At 34.7% G+C, this 26,508-nt stretch overlaps 2 protein-coding genes across 2 annotated transcripts; one reads left to right on the top strand and one right to left on the bottom strand.

Moving 5' to 3' along the window:
• The first annotated feature begins 12,761 nt into the window (after positions 1-12,761).
• On the top strand, positions 12,762-15,104 carry LOC128222663 (THAP domain-containing protein 2-like). The gene is made up of 2 exons (XM_052931765.1): positions 12,762-13,026; positions 13,319-15,104. Exons 1-2 carry the CDS (start codon positions 12,822-12,824, stop codon positions 13,573-13,575), a joined length of 462 nt encoding a protein of 153 aa, XP_052787725.1. The 5' UTR covers positions 12,762-12,821; the 3' UTR covers positions 13,576-15,104.
• A 1,678-nt stretch (positions 15,105-16,782) lies between these two features.
• LOC128221160 (uncharacterized) lies at positions 16,783-18,251 on the bottom strand. The gene is made up of 3 exons (XM_052929624.1): positions 18,009-18,251; positions 17,665-17,863; positions 16,783-17,371 (listed from the first exon to the last, which is right to left on the bottom strand). The coding sequence occupies exons 1-3, from the start codon at positions 18,105-18,107 to the stop codon at positions 17,166-17,168; spliced, it is 504 nt and encodes a 167-aa protein (XP_052785584.1). The 5' UTR covers positions 18,108-18,251; the 3' UTR covers positions 16,783-17,165.
• Between the last annotated feature and the right edge of the window lie 8,257 nt (positions 18,252-26,508).

Here is a 26,508-nt window from a genome sequence, read left to right as displayed (position 1 = left end):
TATGGTCAAAGGTCACAGTGACCTTGAACAGGAAGGTGTCAAACCATACATCTGACTGATAAGTTGACAATGCCTGCACCTATGGCCCTCAAACTCAACATGGAGGCTAAGTCTGACTATTAGAAGATCTTATTGATTTAAGGTGTCATTGGGTCAAAAGTCAAGGTCACAGTGACCTTAAATGCTAAAAGGTTGTACTAATAATGACTGGACAAAGCCTGCACCCATGGCCCTTGAACAACTTGACTTTGGGGTTGGGCCTGACCAGTAGGTGAGCCCTATTGATTTGTCACAGACCATTGAACGCAAAAAGCTTGCCTGTGTGACAACTCGACAAAGTCTGCACCCATGGCCTTCAAACTTGAAATTAAGGTTTGGGGTGACCAGCAGATGACCCCTTTGGATTTGGAGATCAAGGTCACATCTCCAATATTGGTCATTAAAACTATGTCATTTACTTATTCCCTGCTGCTAAGAGGATACATGTTTATCAGCAAATATCAGCCATCATCTGAATATGAGTGAAAACTGTACCAACTACCCTCATACTTTGAATAGCATAATCTTAAAACTGCCTCAAAGGCATCTTTTGTCAATGAAAAACCAGCTGTCATTTCGGTCCATGCATATTTCATTCAATTGTCCAGATATTCTTGACAACATGGCGCTAATTAATGCTGCAGGTTTGAAATTTAAGACATAAGTTTTTTTTCTTCAGCACCATGCAGATTTATTAACACTTTTATAATAAAAACAAACTAGAAAACAAATTTTAAAGATATTAGTTTTTTTCATGGTATGATGCCACAGCACCATGCAGATTTTTCACTTTTATATCAAAGAAAGTAACTCGAGCACAAATTTTGTAGATATGTGGACTCTGTTGATAGAAGTTCTTGGAGGCATTTTTAGGCTTGAAAGAGCATCATTTTAAAGTTATATTTGTATTATGTCCCTTGAATCTTGGGTATAGTTTGTATTGTATTTGCATTTTAAAGACATTGGCTTCAACAGACCCTAATGAAATGAAGGAATGTAATTGCTTACTGAAACTGTTATAAGCGACGTCATAAATTGAAGCAATTTTAACATAATGAATATGCATTTAACTAATTAAAAGTGATTCAAAATTAGGAAATTTGAATTAAGAATCTTGTAGGCCATTGGATACATGATTTAGTAGGGCCAATATATTTGTGCTTATTATAATCACATTTATCCTTCTTCATCTACCTTAATGAGTGTTCATCATTTATATGAAATCATTTGATCACGTTTCATTTGAAAGAACTTTGCGGTAGTGTTTGCTTGCTTCAGTTACGTCACCGACAGTCTTGCAGCGCTGTAGGCATATAAAACTAAGGCTTAATGTTGAGACTTTGGTGTAATTTGTCAACATTGAAACGAAAGTTATATATTTACTCGTATATACTTGATCATTTATGTTATTAGGTATTATTAGACAATATTAACTCCGATCCATTCACATTATAGGTGATTATGTTGAGGATAGCATTGTTCATGATTTGTGCATGCCCGGTCATCTTCGTGACAAGGCTTTGCGATGGTTATTTCATAATCTGTTCAAAAGCAAGCACAATTGTGCATTCACCTTCATCTAATTTGTTTTCATGCAGGACTACTAATATTTTGTCAGGAAATAAGTAGGTTTAAATAGCAGCTGCTCCAACAATGTTTTTTAAATCGTTTAATATGTTGACTGCATACCAAATATACTTAATAAACACGCAAATAAACTTGATTTTATTACTTAAATAGGAAATTCAGAAGATATATGTGTACGTGTCAGCTGGATACTAAATAACAAGATTGAATTAATATTATTGAAATACATGTAAGCCATAATCATAACTCCGCGTTCTGTCAATTAGAAAATACAATAAATGAAACATACAATTAAAAATATGCAACGAGGTAGGAAGATCACGTGATAAATGGCGGCAAAACGCAATTTAAATACGCTCTCTAAAATTGTCAAAAAATAGTGTTAAAAAGTGGATTTTCTCGATACATTTATTGTAAAAAGTGATAGGAACTATTGATCTAGTGAACAGTGAAAAAAATATCTAAAGATAAAGTGTTTTTGTGACTCTGAGCCTTTTTTCTCTAAAAGCGCACAAACAAAGGATTTGGATTATGGCGTACCAGTGTGATACCGCCTAAACTTTAGGCTGTGTTTCCCAGAATATTTTCAGCCTATATTTAAGAAATCAAATTGCATATACACTGGAATATACTGGAAACGTGTAGTATCTTTAATAATTTGAACTATATGTCTAGCAAAATGTCTGAAAAATAATTCAAAAAATCTTCAAAGGGAAACATCGCTACCGGAAATGGAACCCCGAAAACTCAACCAGGACCTAGGACAACACACGAGCACTCACAGTATCCTAGCGTGTTCATACCACCCTACCCCGGACCGCACCCCTCGTACTACCCCAGCTACCCGGTTTTGGAGGGTACATGCAACAAAGCCAAGACACGAGTGTACACGAACTTTTGAAAGAGGTAAACTCCCGTCTAATTACAATGGAAAACAGTATAACTCGACTTATGCCATTAGAGAATGATATCACTAACCTGAAATCCAAATTTGAAGTCGTCCTGGATGTGAACAAATCACTCTCATCAAGGATATCAGAAGTAGAACAATTCTGCCAAACATTTAGTGACATTGCTGATGACTATTTATCCAATAAAAGGAATATCCAAGAACAAATATCGGAACTTAACACACAAAACAAAGAAATGGAATCAAAACTTAACACTTATTTCCAACAAAACGCATACTTAAAATCACGGTGTCTTCATTTACAATGTAGATTCATGGAGAACGACCTGATTGTTTTTGGTGTAGATGAGGCCCTACAAGGTTCTAATGGACCAAATTTTCCTAGAGAAAATAGTCAAAATACGGAAGAAGTCCTTCGGGTAATGCTTCATCAAGAACTAGCTGAACGTCACGAAGTTTCTAGCCAATGTAGCGTCGACGTTACGAATATTAAATTCACTAAAGTGCACCGCATTGGTAGACCAAATCAACCCTTTTCAAATGGACGTCCCAGACCCATCATTGCCTCATTCGAATCATTTCCACAGCGCGAGGTAGTACGACGAGCCGGGCTAATATTAAATAAGACCCAAAGACGTTACAAAATATATGAGCATTTCCCACGCGAAGTGGAAGAAATCAGGAAAACACTGTACCCGATTGTAAGGGAGTATCTTGATTCTGGGAACAAGGTGTCATTAGTGCGCGATAAGCTTTATGTGAACGGTTCTCTATATGACCCAACTACGAAGTCATTCAGCCGCCCTGGGAACCAATTTGATGGCACCAGACCACCCACTTCTGAGGCTCGCCACAACGGAACGTCCGGGCAACTGTTCACGGAGTGGAATCAAGGCGGATATCACCACAGCCAGCATCGCCCCCCCCCCCCCCCTGTACCCCATCCGTCAATGGCTCCTCCCCCTAGACAACCACACAGGCAGCACTCTAGCCATATACCGATGGGAGGCCCCACACCGACGTTCCGTTACAGCAACACCGTGCCCCGACGACCGGACGTTAGACCAAGGTCGCCAACCCCACCGAACTACTTCTCGGAACAAACACAATCCCAAAAACCACCATTCATCTGACAACCGAGCAGGGTTTGAAACTCCGAATCGCTTTGCAGCGCTGTCGCTGATACCCCTAACCGAACCATACTGACTGACAGTACACGTAAGGCTGTGTCACCCCTCGAGCTTGAAACCGCCCCAAAACGCATCGATGACGCTGGCTCCCCTACACTCCCGACAGTGACCGAAAAGATCACCGACGTGGACAGTGCCGCCATCGAACTGGTTGTCGACCCCCCCCCCCCCACGCCGAACCTCAACCCACTGTAGACGGTCTCCGAAACTAGGACAGGCAAGGAGAGTCATTGTTGATCTATGACCCCTTTAGTAGCAACAGCGATCTTGTGTATAAGTGGCCTTATCCAAACACTGATGATTTATATAACCATTGTAAAGCCTGCATAGCTGTAGGGGATTATTTTTCTGCACACAATTCATACCCTAACAATTCTGAATGTATTCCACTTACTAGCGATACCGAAATTCAAAATAGTTTTGAAATTGCATCCGATTATTACGAACAAAATCAGGTTGATTCAAAATTGTATCAATCAAAATCAGATGTTGTTGAAAATGAATATTGCTACGAATATGATACTTTTGATCGTGTAAGTTATTGTGCTAATGCTGACGAATTGTATGTTAATTCATATAACATGAATTTTTTAGTTGATTGGTACTAGCGTAATAATTGTTTATCTTATATAATGGTGGATAACCTGCTTAGCGATGTATATGTCAATCGCTACAATTTGAATTTTCTAGTTGATGCTTAGGCCACACCAAATTGATAACTTGTTCATCGGAATTTTTCCAAAAAATAATGGGGCGAGCGAGCGAAATAATAATAAAAATATTTGTTTTGCATTTAGCAAAAAAGAGGAACGAGCGAACAGCGAAAAAATATATATAGTCATTTAACTCACTTTTGCTCACATTTTATTCACTTATTAACTAAACAATGATATTGTAAACAGTGCAAGGATAACATCCAGTGAAAGAATGATAACACTAAAAGATAATTCTATACAAATATTAGTTTTGAGATCAAACAAATGCTATTTGAGATCAAGCAAATGTATTTCTTTAAACTATTTCATAAATGAGAGAACCCAAACCACAGTTTTCCAGTTTTTTTAAACCTTTTTGATTTTTTTTTCAAAATACCCTATGCATGGCTAAGTTAAAGCCTGGACACAAGCGCCAATGGTCACAGCCACCTGCCTGCCCATTGGCATATCCAAATCTAGTAACTAGGTTTTCCACTTTTCCTTAGGAAAACTTGGTTAAAAATAATTCTCTATTAAAATACATTGTCATATCTCATGCCATGGGAATGACTAGACAAGGTGACTTGAAAAATAACTCACAAAATGAATATAGTCATTTGCAATCAAATATAAACTACAGCTATCACTCTTGCTTTGACTACACGATTGGCATTGGTAGCCTTCTAAGTTCGAAGAAAATAATTTACAAAAAACCTACACCGTATTGTAAACCATTTCAGCTGAAAATATGTCACAGAAAATTCCAGCCAGCGCCAGATTGATTTTAGGCTTTCTCAGAATTTAACGCCTTCTTTTTTAAACTTGCAGATTTTCCTTAATTTTTTTAGATATCTTGTTCAAATTTAAGTAATAGAAAACATAAGCATGAATACAAAAGACACTTTTACTTATGTTGTACTGCAAATACTGATTGTGTCAATTTTCATATATGGGTGATTTCAAAAATAATGAGGCTGCAATGTGTCAGATATGTCAAATTTCAAATACAGTCAATGCCATCTATTTTTACTGTTATAACATGTTAAGACTTCAAAGTTCATGAAAATAAAAGGGGCGAATACACAGGTCATCATAAATATAATGACATCAACATGTTTTATTAATAGTATTTTTCAATTTTTTACAATAAAGTCATATTTTTCAGAAACATGAAACAAGTCTAAAACATCAATATCTCACCTATTTTTGATATTGTTAAAAAGTAGTAAGTTTTTATGTATCAGTATTTACAGAAAATAGCTAGATATTTCCAACATTTTTCAAATTTTGCCATTTTTCTGAGTAATTAGGAATGATTTTTTTCAATAAACACCTTGAAAAGTTTGTTTATTTTTTATATAAGACTTTAAAGCCTAAAAACAGATTTTGCAATATAATATTGAGACCTTAATGGTAAAGACAAACTTTGGTTTTAACATCACAATGACATTATAAATTACAATTTTTTTATCCAAAAAATGAAGTAGTTTTTTGTAAATATGTTACACTTGATACACAATGGGCAAGGTGTAGGTTTTCTTTCCTTAATGGAAGCTTATACTTTATTTAATGGTGATAGCTTATATTAACATGGAATTATCTTGAGACTCAAGATTTAAACATTCTACAAAGAATATAAAGTTAAAAAACAACAAATTTCAATTGTTCAGCAATAATTTTCCTAGATGCATATCAGTTTGAAAGGACTTAGCTTGAACATGGTCTTGTTTTATGTTTAAACCACTTTCTGGTGATACAACTTTGCTTTTAATCCATTATTATTAATGTTTACCGGGTATATACATTATGTATGATAAATCCATGATAATATTTTAATTATGCGAAATGTTACACTTGCAACAATTTAGCACATCTTGATTAACTTTATTACAAATCTGTTGTTGTTTTGATGATCAATTCATTTGCTTCAACTATTTGATTTTATACCACAACAAGTGATAGATAAACAGTAAATTAACTTTTAAACTGTACCTTAATTAACAATTAACAAATAGACTAAAGTACTGATTCAAACACAAAACAGTCTGTTAGTTTATGTTTCACTGACAACTTTTTCAATGTTAAAGTCATAACAGACATGTGTACAATTCATGGTAACATATTTTTGACCCATTATTTAACATGGAAACAGTTCTTTGACAGTTTGTTAATCAATTTTTAATTCATATTAAATCTCATTTTGAGGCCCCTGCCAGGCAACAGCGCTCGATGACTAAGTTTCTGGACAACATTGCCTTCTGATTGCCAAGCGATGTCATCTGGGTCTGGCAAATTGTACACTCCCGGTTTAACTTCCTAAGAACTTCATGTCTAATTTTCTCTTGATCTATGCTGTGTCTTTTCTGGACCTCCCAACTTCTCCTACCCCTACCATCTTCCCAACTGTACTTTTATGAGTTTCAATTGACAACATTGACTTTCTCATTGGTGTTGCCTTTTTAATGATTTTAGTTACAGCCTGAGTCCATTTTTCTGATTCCCGTGGTTATCATGTTGTTGCTCCAGTAACTCGTTTACGAATCCAATCCAATTTCTGTGCCCTTTAACATGATAAAAATTTAAATAATTCTTTGATGTTTTGGTCTGTTCAATCTTCGATGAATTTTGTCTTCTTTTTTGGTCAGCTTTCCTTTTTCTCAGTTTTTTCATTCTTAATCTGTTCTTCTTTTTTTATTGCAATGCAACATTAATGGATTCATCTGTTTCTTATAACAATTTCAGCTTCAGTTGATAAGCTTTGTTTTATCTTGTTTTATTTCTTTGATTTGTTCAAGATTTTCCTTCCTACTTGGATCATTTTTAAGCTTTTCCCTATATTTCCTTACTCTGTCCTTTGATGAAGTACTTTGCTTTGTGTTTTCAGTTTGTTCATCAGCTTTCTTTGTGAGTGATCTTAATGATTTTACATTAAAAGAGAGTTTTACAATCAGTTTTGCCATTACTTTATGCGTGTTATATCATAATCTGTGGGTAGAAATGAAAATGCATTTTAATTGTTCACAATTCTTAAAGTTGTTGCAAGTGTAACACTTTACCTTGTACTTAAAATAATCTCTATAACTGAACTATTTGATGTTATTATGTTTACATGTGTTACTGTTATTCACAAATGCTCATTATTGTTCATGGCTATAAATTTACTAGGTAGACCTATAAAGATTTAAATGTAAAAAATGCATTTATTTGCCTTATTTTTTTCACATTTAAAAAAAAACAGACTTACATTTTGTCACAAGGCATTAATTCCAAGAGAAAGGTGTTTAAACAAGAAGACCATTAATGAACTAAATAAAATAAAGTTATATTCAAGCGTAATGTTTATAATACAGAATATTAAGTCATTAAACATGTGTGCATCAAAATAGTGTTACACTTGCAACATCACTTATGATCATGCCTTGAACAGACATGGTTCATGACTTGATCCTAAGTGCAGCAGATGATCTCTGGCAAATGTGCTCTTCTGAATTATAAAGAAAAATGCATGATAGCAACAGTTTAAAAAAAAATATTACAGTTTTTATAGAAATGTTACACTTGCAACATTTCTGAAATAAATAAATAAATGTCACATGTGAACATGTTCAAGACCATTTAACGTACATGTTTCGGTTATTTTATTTTATCAATGCATACTAAGACCTAAGCAAACATAAACTTATTAGCAAAACACTGACTTAATTATAGACATGACATCAATATATTTTTGGTTATACAAAATTTTTTAGGATTTTTTTTAAGCACTACAACTTATATGCAGACTATTTAGAGATAAATAAAAATGTCAGTTTGCACTTCAAATGTGGTTTACCTAATATTCAATGTTCAATGTATACATTTAATTATCTGTTTTAAACAATAACAAAAAAAACGCTTTCTCACAATCATTTTGAAAAACAGGATTAAGTAAAAATATCCGGAAAAAGTGTTACACTTGCTACATTTTTGGACCATTTTTTTAAAATAACTTTTTAACCAACAAAGGGATTCTCACAAAACTTTGCATCAACAATATATGTATTAAAACACATACCACAACATACATTTTATATCTATTAATACATTTATTTTATACTTTTATCAACATTTCGAGATAAGCCTCATTTTTTTTGAAATCATCCATATAGGAAAACAATATTTCAAGAAAATACAAGAATATGCAATATTTTTTCATAGACACAAACCAATCAGCATAAATATTTAACACTTGAATGATTTCCATATATAGTTTAAATATACACATGAACATCTAAAAATTCTACAAACATTTATTCACAACACAAAGTGTGATTAATACCTTTTCCAATCACACAGTCTGACACCTTTTGTTCATCCTTTTTGACTAATATTTACAAAATATACACAATCCGGCTTGTTTGATGTTTTTGTGTGAATGGTAAAACTCATGGGTTTGCATGAAGCACACATGAATGTCAGTAAGGTTAATTTTTAGCGTCATCCTACTGTTCACGAACATTGACTCATCAGCGACCAAGGCCTCCACCCCAAGCACGCCCTCGTTGCCTCATGGGGACAGGAATTTCATGATCCGCTGCGTCGGAGGGATCTGAAATTTTAATAAGCAATATTATCCCGGAACAACGGGTTTTCGACCGCCTGAGGACTATTTACATTTTAATCATAACTAAGTGTTAATAAAAAATAAATGTTTGTGTGTACCATTTAAAGCAATCATTCATCTTTTATAAAACAAAAAAAATATAATCTGTTTCAATCGTCTGTTGTTTACATTTTGAATCCAAAATGGCGGCTGTCACATGTTGTATTTGACCTAGATACAACATGCTTTCGACCATGACCTTTAACTATACTTCGCAACAAAAGTTTGTGCACAATATTTTTTATTTTAATTTGTATAACTTGTTTAAACTGTTTTATGTATTTTATTTTTTTAAAAAGGAATTAAATATTTACATATTTGCCATACAGTCACTTTTTAGTTTCTTATCACCACAAGAGAGGCAAAGGCATGCATCATCCCTTCTAATGGCTTTCACATGGGTACAAAATGATAAATTCACCCATCATGAACCCTGTTATCACCGGTCCAACTCAGAATGAGCCTCATATAACTTGCCTAGGCTGCAATATGTATAGTTTTATGGTAACTGAGCGTCCAACTGCAATTCAATATAGTTACCTGTAGATAAATTTCATTAATTTTAGAATAAGCAACATACCATATTTTGATGCGCTTTTAATGTTGTGCACTATACTTAGAAAACAATAGGGCATAGGTTTTTGGCTTTGGTAGATATGTTAGATCTGGCAAACAAAAACAAGACGATTTTTAAGAAGTATTTTACATGTGAAATCATTTTAAACGAAGGGTCTAATTTGGCATTAATTCAAAATGACAAATTGGTGTTGTTTCAAGTATAACTTATTTTTTTTTAACACTAGCATTCCCATTCTTTTTCAAATGAAGTTTTCTGACAGTTCTACTGTTATGGTTAACAATTGGAGCTTATTTTTACCGGAAGTGACGCAAAATAGAAGTGTTTTACCCATTTTCAGGAGGCGGTCGAAAATAGGTTGTGGTTGAAAATAGGTTGTTCCGGGATATACATAAATGTTCATTGTAGTACAATGTAGTATGCATTACTGAAACAGTTTGATGATAACACAAGAAAGGTGGTGCTCGTTTCTTGGCCAAACTTTGATTTTCTATTATTGTACATGCATTGCATATGAATTAAATAGTCCACCTAAATGGCCGTCAACCAGTCTTTTGACGATTTTTAGACTATGGCAGACTAGTGACGTCCACTACAGGGATACACATGAAATGTCAAAATAATAAAAAAAGTATCCCTGATCGCTCCTTATTGTAGCTAATGAATTAAATAAACACTATCTGTAGCAAAATAAAAACAAATATGCATAAATCATAAAATGTATATTTTTGAAGGAAACAAAAAATACATAATATTTGCTATATTAACAGAAAAACAACAAAGAAGTTAAAATACAAACCTGAAGTTTTACCTGGACAGGTGTAGTAGGTATAGATGACCGATTGGAAACTGTCTTTTCACTGTAACGGTCATCCGAATTCCCGTCAAACATGTCCGAACCAAATTCACTGTCATTCACGATAAAATTCAGCAACTCTTGCCCAGTATATATATACGTTTACTTTAAGCGGGAGCCAAATTAAAACAAACACATTTGTCCAAAATTTAATCAAACTTTAAATGGTGGTAGAATTGTCATTTGTAGAAATGTTGACGTAATTTTCAAGAATCAGGAAGTGTTTTAGTCTCGGTCATCTAGACGCTTGTATCTGGGTCTATATCGTTCATAGACTCTAATTAATGCGGCTGCATGATTGAGCCGGTGCATTGATAATAGGCACATTGAAGCGTGACGTCACACGCACCTGCTGGTTGGCCTCGAATACAACAGGTTGGCAAAAACACCGCCATTGTTATTTACGAATTACGGACACTACGGACCATGGACATTACGGACCAGATTTAGGGACACTACGGACCAGATTTAGGGACATTACGGACCATCTTCGGAATCTTACGAACCATGATTTAAACAATTTTTTAATTAATCACTCATTAGTTTTTAATTTGTTAATAATTACTTGAATATGAGTGCTCAGTATGACGTTATATCTTCCATAAAACTGTGAAAAATCCCGTGAAGTTCGAATAGATCAATGGTTCAATATAAAATCTTGTGAAATTCCAAAAGGTGTTAAAGACCTATGCATTTATAACAATTATGTGAACAATAATGAGCGAAATTTGAAAGATCGGCAGTTAAATCAGTTAAAAGCAACAGAAGAAATATTTTCCAAAACAGTTTATTTCCCAAAATGAATCGAGCAGAAATATTTTCCAAAACAGTTTATTTACCAAAATAAATCGAGCATATATTAAATAAACGATGTGTGTTTGTTGCAATTCTTGCAAACTGATGTTTAAAACTGGCAATTTCTGTTGCCTTAATTAGTGTTTATTAGTTATAATTGTACCCGTAATTATCGGCGGTATATTACAAAAGAAACAAACATTATACTGACAACCTTTAATTGGCAATCATAAAAGTGTGAAAACCCATTGTAATGGCGCCCTTTCATTGAACCCACGGCTCAATACACAATCCGACTGGTAGGTTACAGTGCCATTTATCATTTTGGCTCAGATTTAGCGGAAAATGAGGTTATGGCATGTTGACATTAAAAACCAGTCGAGTGTAATTCGTTGATCTTGTTCAAACGTAAGTAAAAAAGTTAAAGGTTATACTTTTGGTTTGGACACTAAAAAAAGGTCAAAGAATTCGCAGTCAAGACGGAAGTCTATACTTCAGTAATTCCGACAGTATTTTAAGAAAACTTCAAAATTGATCCGGAATTAGGCAACTGCCCAGTATATGCAACTGCAACCTATCTTTGTAAAAATCGGAGCTGCAACCTATCATATTCTTTTCGTTCTCATATCTTTTAAAATCATTAATATATTTGTTCACAAATACCCGTACCTTTTATATTTAAACAAAACTTAAGTGTTTTATGCGGTTTTCCTGAACTTTTATCTCATTTTCTACTAAATCTGAGCCAAAATGATAAATGGAACTGTAACCTACCAGTCGGATTGTGTACATGTTGGAAACATTGCAGAAGTGTTCTCGAAAACGGTAACAGTTTCAAGGAAAATATGGATATGTAAATACACACTAGGTAGGTAGGCATATGATAGGCTATGTTTAAATTTCAAGAAACTATCATAATTTATAGGTATTACGTTGATTTTCGGCTCGAGTCGAGTGTTTTGGTGCCATATTGCACTGAAACCAACCATTTGGTCACTGACTGAACCTTTCATTTAAAACATATGAAACGGAAAACAAACAAATATGACGATTTTAAGTTTATTTCAGAAAGCAATCGATCACATATGAAAACATTAGTATTCACATTTACAATTATAGGATAAACACATATTTCGTTCATTATTATTCAAATTATTATAATATTTTATTAAAAATACATTGATGTTTAACATTGGAATTTCTTGGGATTTTTCAGTTACATTAAAGATAATTTTCATACTGAGCACTAATATTCAAGTATTTATTAACAAATTTAAGACCAATGAGTGAATAAATTAAAAAAACAACAACAAATGTTTAAAAACATTATAAATGATGGTCCGTAAGTTTCTGAAGATGATCCGTAATGTCCCTAAATCTGGTCCGTAGTGTCCCTAAATCTGCTCCGTAATGTCTGGTCCGTAATGTCCATGGTCCGTAGTGTCCGTGACCCTTATTTACAATCAGAGCGTGAATATTGCGGGATCTTTTGACAGCGTTATTTATAGAAAGTGTAAACAAAAACTCAGAATGCCGACTAGTTGTTCTGCACCAGGGTGCACACAACGTTTTGTGAAAGATTCTGGAGTTCGTTTCTTTAGATTTCCTAAAGAAAAAGAGAGAAGGTTGAAGTGGTTACTCGCTATTGGGAGAAGAAGCCTGAGCGACCGTCAACATGTTAAGTTGTGGGAGCCTTCGGATCATGACCGTCTTTGCAGCATGCATTTCGCCGAAGGTACTAAGTAATTATGTTATTGTTTTAAGTACTACAGTATCGTGTTTTAATTCTCATCCCATTTTCGTGTTCGAGATGTAAAAATGGTACTGTACCAGTAGATCTACTACCAGACAAAAATAATTGGTAGTAAAGTATCCGGGATATGTTTGTATTATCTGTATAGAATGCTGGCTTAATTGTTACAGTTTTGGTATCAATGGTTAGACCATAAAAGAATATTATGACATATTGTTCAACAGGTGAATAATAACCCCATATTATATATACATAATTTGTTATACATTGGCAGGAACACCATCCAAGGACCAATATCACCAGGATTACATACCGAGTGTATTCAGTTTCGCTACCACAGCCAAGCAGCCTGAGCAGACTCCTGCACGAGCAGATAGGTTCAAGCGCCTCCAGAGACGCAGACTTGTCTTAACACCAAATGACAAAGAAAACCGCCAACCAGCCAATGACCAAGACGAAATTGCTAAGACACTCCTGATGTTAGGACATGATCTTATTGATGGCAGTCAAGCTGGTTTCAGAAAAGGATAGTCAACAACGGACAACATGTTTATACTTAACCATTTAGTACAGTATTTGAATAACCGAAAAAAGAAACTATTTTGTGCATTTATAGACTTAAAGCAAGCATTTGACACTGTATGGCGATCAGGCTTATGGCAAAAACTAATTAAGACAAATATCAATGGAAAATGTCTGCAACTTATACAGAACATATATAACAACATAAAATCGTGTGTTACGAAATATTCAGAATATTCAAACTTCTTTCCAAGTAGTATTGGCGTCCGCCAAGGCGAAAATCTATCCCCGCTCCTTTTTTCGCGGTTTTTAAATGATTTACACTCCTATTTTACCCAAAATATAATGAATGACGGTGTTGATATTCAAGATCCTGCTCATAATGACAATATGCCTACGTTCCTTATATTATTTATTTTATTTTACGCTGATGACACAATAATCATGTCAGAGACAGAAATAGGACTACAAAATGCTATTAACACATATTCCAATTATTGTGATCTATGGAAACTAACAGTCAACACCACAAAATCAAATATAGTTGTTTTTGGTAAAGGTCGACAACGGCCCTATGATTTTAAATTCAAAAATAACAACTTAGAAGTAGTAAACGAATACAAGTATCTCGGGATTTATTTTAGTAGAACCGGTTCATTTGCTAGCTGCAAAAAACATATAGCTTCTCAGGCAACACTTGCAATGTATAGTCTAATAAGAAACTCAAATCGCCTATCATTACCTGTTGACCTACGTATAGAACTCTTTGATAAAACAATTAAACCTATTTTGTTATATGGTGCAGAAATTTGGGGAATTTGGTAACAATAGCATACTGGAAAGGGTCCAACTTAAATACTTGAAATATGTTCTCAAATTAAAACGATCAACACTAAACTATATGGCCTATGGCGAAACAGGCATGAAACCTTTATCAATCGATATAGAAGAAAGAAATATAGTTTTTTGGGGAAGATTACAAACACCATTCAATAATACACAAGAAAAACTCTCATCACTGATATATAAAGTTATATATAACTTAGCACTTCCATTAGATGACAGAGTAACAAAGAAAAAATATCCCTGGATATATTTCATTAAACGGATTTTCATCAAATGTGGCCTGAATAACCTATGGCTTAATCAAGAAGTAATAAATCACAAGTGGTTAAAAAACAATGTAAAGCAAAAGCTAATCGATTTATTTTTGAATGATTGGTTGTCGAATATGGAAAATGCAAGCAACAGTATATTTTATAGAATTTTTAAAAAGGACTTTGGTTTTGAAAAGTATCTCACCAGATTTCCAAATAGACAGTTATTTTCATTCATCATATTTAGAACAAGAAATCATAGAATGCCTATTGAAATAGGCAATTGACGTAGAATACCACTCAACGAACGACTATGTACTCACTGCAATAACAAACTAGGAGACGAATTTCATTATTTGTTTGAATGTCAATTCTTAAACGATGAAAGAAAACAGTTTCTAAAACCTTACTTTTATAGACATCCCAATACATTTAAATTAGAAAAACTAATAAATACAGGCAGTAAACAAACACAGATAAATCTATATAGATTTGTTAATATTATTCTTTCAAAAATTAAGTAACTATATTCAATATAGTGAATTGATAGTTATATATAGTGATTTGCTTGAAAATTTCCATTCATTATTTTGAGTTTTTGAATGTATGTATTACAAATGTAAATATATTATATGTACTGTAGTTATATGTTACTAAGTAATCATTGTCGATTTGCAGATTTTTCACAAACATATATGTATGACATGTGCTGTAGTTTAAATTATTATAATTATGTAAAACATTAATATTGTCATATTGGCGTAATACGATGTTAGTTAGAAACAAGCTGTGATGTATTATTCACATGTCTAATGTCAGAAAAACAAAATATTGAATTAAAAACCCCTTTGACTTCCTATCATTTTGTTTCGGATAGGTTTTCTCATATATTAAGGGGTTTTCGTATAACTTTCTCTTCAGTATTTCGTTCGCCAAATTCGATTAAATATATCAATTTTCAATTAGGCACACACTTGTAAGATAATCATTTTCTTATTTACAAGTGATTCAAAGGTAATATTTCTACTATTGATACAACCTTATTCATTGAGAAAATGTTTTCTGACCTCATGTGAATGACTCTCCGATACTCGTATTGGGTATTATATAAATTGTAGTTAAAAATTTACAATGTATCTGCCGCCATGTATGTATATATGTTTTGTATATGACCTCATTTGCCATGTGTATGGTATGAGCGAATAAACGGTGTTTGACTTTGACTTTGGTTGATAATAGTAGTTAACGAGCAGCTTTAAAGGGGCTTTGTTCAACCTGCTGTGTTTTCTTTTATTCGTAAACATAAAATAGATTGAACGGGATCGGAGATCTTTATAAATTAGTTATTATCTGATCACGATGAAACGTTACGACAGTGTTTGTTGGCATGCAATTTGCAAGTTCGTTTGTGAGGTGGATAACCTAATAATTGCCTCATTAAGAGTATAAAAACGTTTTTATTTGTGTAGACAATTACTAACTTACTTATTATGTCACAATTAAACTCAGCAAACGTGTTGGTAGATATAATGTCTTGACCAATTACAATCGTGAAATAAATCGCTAAAGTTTACATCACAGGTGTGCCACGTTTTACCAAATAAAACGCAGTTGACTTACTAATTGATTAGGTATTATTATTAAAGTTCTCAATCCCCTCCATTCTTGCCCTCCTTCAAGTTTAACCTTAACAAGAATAAACAAACAGTTCCTCAATTCTACTATGAGGTTGAACGCAAATTAAGTGTCCCACATGCAAGGCTGCGGATGCACTGTAGTAATTGTTCTTTTAAAAACATTATCAATAGCCCAAATTGCCAGTGTGGTGAAATTGAGGACACCTTTCATTTCGTTTTCACCTGACCCTTATATCATGAACAAAGGCATCACCTATGCGACCAATTGCCTGCTATATGGCCTATGTCACTTCAAGTTCTATTGATTGGATCCAAAAACGCCACGGACCAGACAAACTCAACGATAACAAATCACGTTCAACACTACATTCGCCAAACTAAACGTTTTTAATTTCCTTAAGATAAATAAGAACAACATTGACTCTACAACTGACCTGACCTATCCATGCCCCCCCCCCCCCTCTTCTCTTTCTGCTCTTTACACTACTCTCTTTCATACCACATGCGCATTTAACCACCTACTACTTTATTTATTTGACGTTCACTCACATTATCCATCAAAGTATAACGATTACATAAATATACAAATAGTTACAACATTTACACCATTTCAAGCAGCTTGAAAGAGTGACAGAAGCGAGGCATAGTATAAGCTACCATAGCGTCCTTCTCAATATTGTCATATTATTTTGTTTTGGGCACATTTCATTTGTATACCTTCCATGTATCATTACTTCCGTCAACCATTTAATATTGAGTATGCTATAACTGTGTATATAATTATAATGTTATTTTGAAATAAATACGGTTTAAACCAAAGTTCTAAATATCTTACGAGGATTTGTATGTATGTTTATATATACTTTTAATTTGAGTCACTTTCTAGCGAGCAATTCCTTAAAAAGTCCTTTATTCGCAGATCTGTTGACTTTGAAAACTTAGGTCCTTTTTCAGCAAATCCTAAGTGCACAGTTTCAGTAATACCATCGAATTTAAAGAAAGATATGACAGCGCTTGTGTCTGAGTCTTTGAGTCGGTGTAATACCACGAGTAGTGTCGTCGATGGTGTGTCTGAAACAATCAAAATAACATAGTAAAGTATACGGATAATGTTATCGGTTTAATAAAGTGTTGCTTTAAGTCGGCAAAATTGATAACATGGAAACATGGGCTCTTCCGAACTTCAAAAGATACAAGTTGCGAAACTATAAAAAATAGTTTAGAAGGAGCGTTATTAACAATGATGTAAATAAACAGCTTTATATAGATAATGCATATGTGTACGACATAAGCGTTTTACTTCATGTTCAACCAAATTAAGGAATATGACCTTAAATTATATATATATATATATATATATTTACATAATATCCCTTCCAATGCAGAGCGGCATTCGTCCTCTACACGGGATGTTGAGAGGCAAAACACCACTAGCGGTATGTCGCTAACTATTTCTTCTTTGCTGTACTTGATTTCAAATGTTGCATTTTGATAACGTGATCGAAATGTCTTTGATATGTGTTTGAACGAAGTGGTATCAAAAAATTGAACTAACGCTCGTCTCTGAAAATAAACGATAAATGTAATAACAGTGTAGAAATGGATAGTATCCAATATAAATTGCCATTAACTTATTTAACTTTTATCCAAATATGAACGGTTTTTGTAGCAAATTAAGACGATTGAATTTGAAATAAACAAATCATACCTTTTTGTTCTTACACCAATAATAGATCACATAAACTATTATTAAAGTCAACACTCCCAAAACAGCTCCAACCGCTACGAAAATGCATTCCTCGCCCATTGGTAAAATGACGTCTTTACATTCTCAATTTATTCCAAATATACGCACATGAGGTATTTATTGCATAATCTGATTTTGTGTATCCATTTTGATTGATTATTACCAAAATACAACAATTATGATGATTGGCAATTTAAGCGGTAAGTCAATGTCTAAAGTGGAAATAAAAGATGTGAATGGGTGGATCAATACATGTGTCGATCAATGTTTTGACACTGTCACTCAGCGCGTTTGCTACGATATATTCATTGTATGGTAAGCGTTCATTTGCTAGTGTCTGGACTATATAGATTTCAATTAAGATAGTAACATGTCATGATATTTAATGAAATACATAAACATTGATGTCCTATAATAATTATAAAATTTGACTATTAATATGTAGTGTTTTTTTTTACTTTTACCCTGCTTTTGAAACTCATCTTTTACACTAAGATCATCATTTATAATGTTTAATCATATGATTTATATCGAATCTCATCAGGACACGCTGACTGCTATTTGCCACTTTCTAGTTTTTAATCTTGTCTCTATTTTACTGTTTAGGATACTTCATGTCACGGAACATTTTAAAACACTTTAAAATAGTCGTACTTCTATTGACGTTAAAACATCTGATTTTTCAAATAGCCGCCTCAATATTTTATTTTCAATGTATATAATTGAAAAGTCGAGAAAACAGCCTTTACCGGTAGATAATCCTTATTGCTTTCTGTCAAAAAGGCATCGACCACGGATAGCGTTTTTTGGAAGTATAAGTCCGCTCAATAACTCGAGATTCAGGGTTTTGATCTGCAGACTGATGGTTTGAAATGGTTTAATATCCAGATCATTCTTTTTGGTGAAAGGTTTTTATAATTGAATGTTTTTGTAGCTTATTTCGATGCTAAATGATATATTAATGAGATAGGGATACACGTAACAATGATATAAGAAAGAGAAAACGCTTTAATTGTGAAAATATTAAGATGCGGCTAAATTAAGCAACAAGATACTTACAAAAAAGCTTTAGTTCTTGTTTAAAAACAGAAATGGTTTCATATCTAATTGGCACTCATAAATATTTTAACGAAATATCTTAATGTTGATACTTTTCAATGGATCGCCACATGCAGAGTTTAAAATGTCATTATGGTATTTTGACGTTATTGTGCCTAAACAATTCCATTGTTCAACGAAATCTTGGGAATACGTTAACCCTGAACTGATAGAGTGTTGGTATACCAAGATAACCAGAATATCCATAACTATAAGTTTTATCATTGGTATTCAAAATCATCAGAATATGCAGGACCAAATTTTATAATTGTTATTCTTCAATTACCGTCTGTTTTGCTGATGAAGTATTTTGTAACTGAAAACAATGCACTCGGATAACATGTGATAACATTATGCCAAATTCAGGAGAGACATGCAATTCCAATAGAATGTATTTGACCCTAAAGAAAGAGCTTAAAAGGGTTAATTATATGCCTGAGAATGTATATTTTATCTGGACCACAAGCTTCGGTGGAAATGATAACCATTTAAACGGTTATCTACTTAATCTACTTAAACACAAGCACCATTTAATTTGACACCTGTTTTTGCAAGCCGAGGGTAAAACAAATACCATTCGGTACACGTGAAATCCGAGTCTGATCACTCATTGATAGTCGATACAAGATATGCTATCCATAATCAAAATGTTTAGTGCTAATTATTCGAAGAGATATACCCGATTTCAAAAATTGAAATGAATTCACGATTCTTTTATATAACCAAGCCCAAAACGACTTTATCGCTACAAAAATGGATTGTAGTAATAATATAAAATATACATCTCCCTTTATGACATTTGTATTATCGGACGGTATTAAATTAGTGTTGCGGTTAAGGTTGAACACTCAACATTAGTATCAGCTTAATGTCTATCTTCAAACTCCCACCCCCATTTAATGGCGTTTTTTGGTATCATCGAGTTGCAGTACGTTAGAGTGATTTTCTGGTAAACTCCTTGCACTTTTGTACCAAGTTTATATAAATGAGCAAAAACATGTTATCGCCAGTCCACGATTTCTCAAACAAATAAAGGTTGTGTTTGTTGTAGCCTTCTGTGATCCTTAGCAATCGTAAGTATAGGAAATTGAATGTTAGAATTTTGCGGCTTGATTTCATCATAAGTTCTTAACGACTTAACGAATGCATTCAAACTATAAGTGTAGCCTTTAAACCATCGTTACGTGATTACTTCTAAAAGTATGTAAATATCAAGATAGTTATTTAGTGGAAGTATGCTCTGAAAAATGCAACTTGGCTATCTGCATTCACGCTGTTGTGTATGAATCCGTGAGGCGCATATCTCTATGTCGACTCAGCGCTCATTTGAAATGTTTGTCTCCTGTTGACATTATACAAATACTATATTACGTCGCTCTCTTAATAGATTGACTGTCATCGTTCTGTGTACAAGTTCATGTTCATCAGTCAATTTATAGAACTGCTCACGTCAATCGTTATCAAACCATATTTCGAAATAAGATATTGCTTCACACAATGTTCATCGAAACGGCATAAACTTTATTATTAATCAACTATTACGTATTTGACGAGATACAGACACAACTGCGGTATCAATACCAGACAATTGAAGACAATATATGCCAGAATTCGCTCAATATCGACCAAACTCGGCCAATATCAACAAAACTCGCCTAATATAGGATTTGAGAAATGGGCCATTTTCATTGGCTCTCGAAACTCGCCTATTATGAAAAATATGCTGGAAATTGCTTTTTAAAGGTAGCCATTTTGTTTTCCGTTTACCGACTTTTAAAAAAGAATTGTGCTTCGTATAACTTTATTTGGAATACTTGAACCTATTGAATGATTGAACCACTTTGTACGGTTTGATATCATTCGGAACTCCTCGGCCATTTTTTCCAAAAACAACCTCGGATGTATGCAGGTATATCAGTTGAAGTAGTTCGTAAAATTTTGAATTATATCATTAATTAAATGTAGTGTGTTAGAGTTGTATTTATTGATCTAAGTTTAAATTGATTGCCATTGAATTGTATTATTGCAAACATAATTAAATATCACAAGAGTTAAGTCACAAAATTTAACTGCTAAATAAAATTACTACGCGATCTACTTGCAGCGGACTTAAACGTACCACTTTTTTAGTATGTAAACCGTCCAAATACATCCGAGGTTGTTTTTGAAAGAAATGGCCGAGGAGTTCCGAATGGGTTTGATATAACAGTTGTATTTAACCCGTTGGTGGATTTTACGATTATTATGATTTTGTACGCCGACAAAATGGGTTAGCCTAAGGTACAGTGCGGATTGTAGTATTGCCAGATGAACGACAGTGCAGATTTCAGCAGGTGCTTAGATGGTCTATTTACGTCATAGATATTTGTGTAAATAGAAAATAGACATTACATTTGCCTTTGCAGCAAAGTATTGATAATGTTTATCATAATTTTCTCTTGTCAAAATGAACTCAACATTGATTGTGTTTATATAAAATAATAATGTAAGTAGTTGCCACATTTTCCCATGATTATTTTATGAAATAATTAGGGTAAATCAAACAATTAAGAAATAATGGAAGATCTACACTGTACTTCATCTTTGAGTTCGAGGGACCCATCTTTGATTTAGATTTCTAAGCTAGTATTTTAGTACTCCATATAAACAGCCGCTTTAGAGTCTTTAACGGTTTTTGAATAGGCGAAAGTTCCCTAAACTAGGATTGTTGTGGCTAGTATTTTAGAAGGGGTAAACAAAGGTCCATTGTTTGAATTTTAATACATATTAATCCTATATTTATGTTTATCATGAAAAGCATCCAAAATTAACACTGAAATTTAAGACATCCATTACGTTTTGAAGTATTTTGACTGTAAATCATATGGCTGTAGTGGTCATTGCAGGGGGACACGTTCTAAAGCACTGTAGTTTATCAGTTGACCATATATCTTTATACTGGTGATCATAGCTGGGTCACACGTTCTAAAGCACTGTAGTTTATCAAATGACCATATATCATTATACTGGTGATCATAGCTGGGTGACACGTTCTAAAGCACTGTAGTTTATCAGTTGACCATATATCATTATACTGGTGATCATAGCTGGGTGACACGTTCTAAAGCACTGTAGTTTATCAGTTGACCATATGTCTTTATACTGGTAGTCATAGCTGGGGGACACGTTCTAGAGCACTGTAGTTTATCAGTTGACCATATATCTTTATACTGGTGACCATAGCTTGGTGACACGTTCTAAAGCACTGTAGTTTATCAGTTGACCATATATCATTATACTGGTAGTCATAGCTGGGTGACACGTTCTAAAGCACTGTAGTTTATCAAATGACCATATATCATTAGAACATGTCCCCCAGCTATGGTCACCAGTATAAAGATATATGGTCATTTGATAAACTAGAGTGCTTTAGAACGTGTCCCCGAGCTTCGATCACCTGTATAAAGATTTATGGTCATTTGATAAGCTACAGTGCTTTAGAACGCGTCCCCCAGCTTCGATCACCTGTATAAAGATATATGGTCATTTGATAAACCACAGTGCTCTAGAACGTGTCCCCCAGCTATGTCTACCAGTATAAAGATAGATGGTCATTTGATAAACTACAGCATACCCCACTCGATTTCCGGTCAATGGCCGCATAAACAAAGCGAAAATAGATAAGAAGAATTTATAGAAAATATAGAAGACGATAGCCTGCAGAAGTTAATAAACTGACAATTTGTGAAACTGTAGTGAACATTTAGCCTTCCATGACTTTGTGAACTAGTTAGCTCGACAGAAAGACATTAATTATTGTGAAAATCAAAATCCAAGGTCAAACGTTGTTTTTTTTTCAGTGTTCTCTCCCTTGTGTATTTATTATTTATTTCCCTTTAGCTTTCGGTTATATTTAGGCTACTGCTTGACTAAACTAAATTCTAAATTTAAACCCTTCAGTAGTATTTAATCAAATGTCAAGCAGTTTCACCTTTATTTCAATAAAATTTGTGAGCTTATTTATCGGTGCATTGGACTTTTTATTATTTTTAATAACAATAACAATATTTTTTAACAATATTTATTACACCAATATTATTTACACAACATCTTATACAAAAGTCTTAGCATTTTAGCATTTCTACATATAGGGGCTAGGTTCCCCAGTAAATTTGATTATTTGCTTGTTGATTTTATTACAAATTTAATTGTTAACAATGGCTGGTGATACCTTTCTTCAAAAAAACAATACCAGGAGACAGTCAAACGACCTGTCTCCTGTGCTTGGGGAGGCACTGTGCACCAGGGATAGTCATCATTTAACTCATAACACTATGATGCACAAGTGTATCCTTCGAGCTATTGTAGGGGGGTGAAGCTGACCAGCCAGGGGTCCATATTCAAACTGGCATCAGAACTGGGTCAGCTCCTCCCCCGCCTGGTCAAACGATCAGTCCCACTAGCCTCTGGGGCCCTTCTCCTGGAACTGGTTTCTGCCCAGGCAATTGTCAAGTTAATAAATATGGGCATTTTTAAATTCATGGGGGTTGACTGTCGTGCTTCCCTACCCCACTTCCTACACAAAGTTCGTGGAGTGTTGGCTGGGGTCCCCGAGAATGAGGACCTGGCGGGCCTTGGGGATCGTCTGGAGTTGCCGCCAGGCCTCCAGTGCCATATTTTGGGGTTGGAGCGTCTGGAGGCCCCACCACCACCGGGATTACCCCGGCTGGTGGGGATAAGTTTTATCACCCAGACGAGCCTCCCGAGGTACGTCAGGGTGGGTGGCACGAGCCTTATCTTATATGTTCACCCTAGACAAGAGGACCCTGATAGGTGTTTTAAATGTCAGGGGTTTGGTCACAAGGCCCTTAAGTGTACACTTTTATTAGCATGTGCTAGGTGCGCTGGTCTACATTCTACTAGGGATTGCAAAAACCCAAACCGCAGATGTAAAAACTGTGGTGATGCCCACTCAGCTGCCTACTGGCAGTGTGTCTCTTTCTTAAAGGCCAGAGTCATCGCAACCATAATGGCTGCCCATTGTATAACCTGGCAGGCAGCTGAGGGGATATTCCATGAAATGGACTCAAAATTTTCTCAAAATTTCAACCACCATAACTCTGCCATAAACCGGTCCACCCATAACTCTATTACAATGGCACAACAAAAATGTAACCCTGGGATATACAAGGGATATGAAACAACCCCAAACAGGGGTCATAGCCCAACAATAAATATGGCCATACCCACAAAGGGTAATAACTCAATGCCACTGGCCAACAAAAACAACTCCACAAAAGTTGTCTCCCAGGAATTTCCCAAGGTCATTAAAAATACCCCCCCACCAATGGATGGGGGTCAAATGGCATCAAAACCAAAAAGCCAAGACCGGTCGGTTGAACCCTTGTCTGGCGCTTTGGGGTCAGAGACACTGACCACTGTCAGTGACTGCTCTGACTTCAATGTGACGGACAGGGACTCAATGGTGTCCATTCATTCTTCTTTCTACAAAAGCATAAGGCCATCCTTAAAAAAATGAATGTTTGCTGTAACGCGACCGACTCACGAAATTACCGCGACTCAACTTTTTTTTTAGGCCCTCCAGGACGAAAATTTTTTTCGAATCTCCGAGCGTACGGAAAATAATCTTTCCGATCATTATATTTTCTTTCCGCTCATTATTTTCCTTCGGCTCATTTATATTACGTCATGCGGTTGACTTTTGTTTTTATCTACAAAATGGCCGACGAAGGCGAGCGTGTAACCTTTGCGGTTACAGTTATCGAGAAAAAGGGGCCTGAAACCATATTCCATGCTCGAAACTCCATTAGAAAATTCAGCACAAACGAGTCCTGGTTTGATGTCTTTTCCGCTTTAACTGAAAATGTCGCAATTGACCCTGAAATAGATGAACATTTTGAGAAAATTTTATAGCAAATTAGCAACTTCCTTCTTTAGACTATCAGTCAAATAAGCAGACTGCATTTCTGCACCTGCTGAGTCTACTGCCTTGTTTACAAGAAGCTTCCTAACTTACAAGTCCAATTGCATAACTGCAGGACATCAAACATATCTGCACCCTGAGTGGGACCTGAAGTTTAGCTTGCCTGTACCTACTTATTTGTCCACTGCCTAGTGTATCCATTATAATTAAGGGTCAATACACAATTTCAAGAGATTAGGGTGTCTGCAAGGTAGCAGGGGTCCGGCCCTAGGCTGTAAATTCCTTTAGGCCCAACTGACTGCTACTGTCTCGCCTGGTTTGTCTAGCCTGACTAATCATGAGCAATCAAAATGATGTAAGCTTTACTTTAACATGGTATATCATAGGTCAGCCCAAAATCCAGGTTTACAACACATTCATGGGTCATGATTTGTACATGATTTCTACAGCATTTTGGTCCCTCTTGCTGTTCTCAGTTACTGATAGGAGTATGGGAACTTTATAGAACTGGTAAACAACTCGGGATGACTGAGATTGCCCAGGAACATTGTGAGTAGGTTTCTAAAAATGTTACTCAAACAAAGCCAATAAACAAAAATGATGCAATGCATTAGACTTTATTAACAGGAAACTTATTTTGGATGTTCATTATAAATACCAAATTTATTATTATAATGTTCTGTAACTATTTATATTGTAATCCTAAGAGTTTGTTGTACAACTATGTAGACACACTGATGAAGTATCTAAGTCTGTGTCCATGGGATCTGTCCAAATGAGGATGATGGAATGAGACATGTCTGATGATAGTCATCACACTGTACTACATGATAATGGATTAATGGATGAGGTCTGTCCAAAATGAAGTGTCAAGCAATCTGAAATGATAAGAAACTTATTTACTGAGTAATTTAAGGCACACAATGGGAAAAAAAAAAAAAATCCCTACCTACCTACTCACTGTAAAAATGATGGGTAGCGTTACAGCAAACATACAATTTTTTAAGGATGGCCTAAGTGAAGTGGTGGCCATTGAGGAGACACCAGTAAAGAGCCAGCCACCAACATACCGTGCGGTAGAGTCCCAGACGTCCCCCATTCCAAATCATATTAAAATCTCAAACAATCATTTTAAAATGATGGGGGAGAACCATGACTCTACAATTGTAATGAAAGATCGCATTACCCTAATCAAAAATGTTATTTTGGATAAAGCAAGACCGTCTGGGCCTCATTTGGAAAAATATATAGAAAATAGAATTAAGACAAACTTGGTGAAATCTAAAAATGAAAGAAAAGCAGGCAATTCTGGAAATTTAGTACAAGACCGCAGGGTTGAGGTGGCTCGTCCCTCAAGGCCATCACGCAACCTGCCAGCGCACCACTACAGGGGTCCCTCGACACCTGGTAAACTGAGGGCTGGGAGGATGAGTCGTAGAC

Source organism: Mya arenaria, chromosome 16 (assembly GCF_026914265.1).
Source record: "Mya arenaria isolate MELC-2E11 chromosome 16, ASM2691426v1".
Taxonomy (NCBI): domain Eukaryota; kingdom Metazoa; phylum Mollusca; class Bivalvia; order Myida; family Myidae; genus Mya; species Mya arenaria.
The sequence above is the reverse complement of the archived record's forward strand: the minus strand, read 5'-3'. Positions and strand labels throughout refer to the sequence as shown.

Bases quoted from the DNA above. Each gene is read 5' to 3' on its own strand.
- LOC128222663 (XM_052931765.1), top strand. From the start codon at position 12,822: ATGCCGACTAGTTGTTCTGCACCAGGGTGCACACAACGTTTTGTGAAA. The intron at 13,027-13,318 runs GTACTAAGTAAT...ATACATTGGCAG, and splicing joins CAGCATGCATTTCGCCGAAG to GAACACCATCCAAGGACCAA.
- LOC128221160 (XM_052929624.1), bottom strand. From the start codon at position 18,107: ATGGGCGAGGAATGCATTTTCGTAGCGGTTGGAGCTGTTTTGGGAGTG. The intron at 17,864-18,008 runs GTATGATTTGTT...GTTTATTTTCAG, and splicing joins ATTGGTGTAAGAACAAAAAG to AGACGAGCGTTAGTTCAATT. The intron at 17,372-17,664 runs GTAAATATATAT...TGATTGTTTCAG, and splicing joins TGCATTGGAAGGGATATTAT to ACACACCATCGACGACACTA.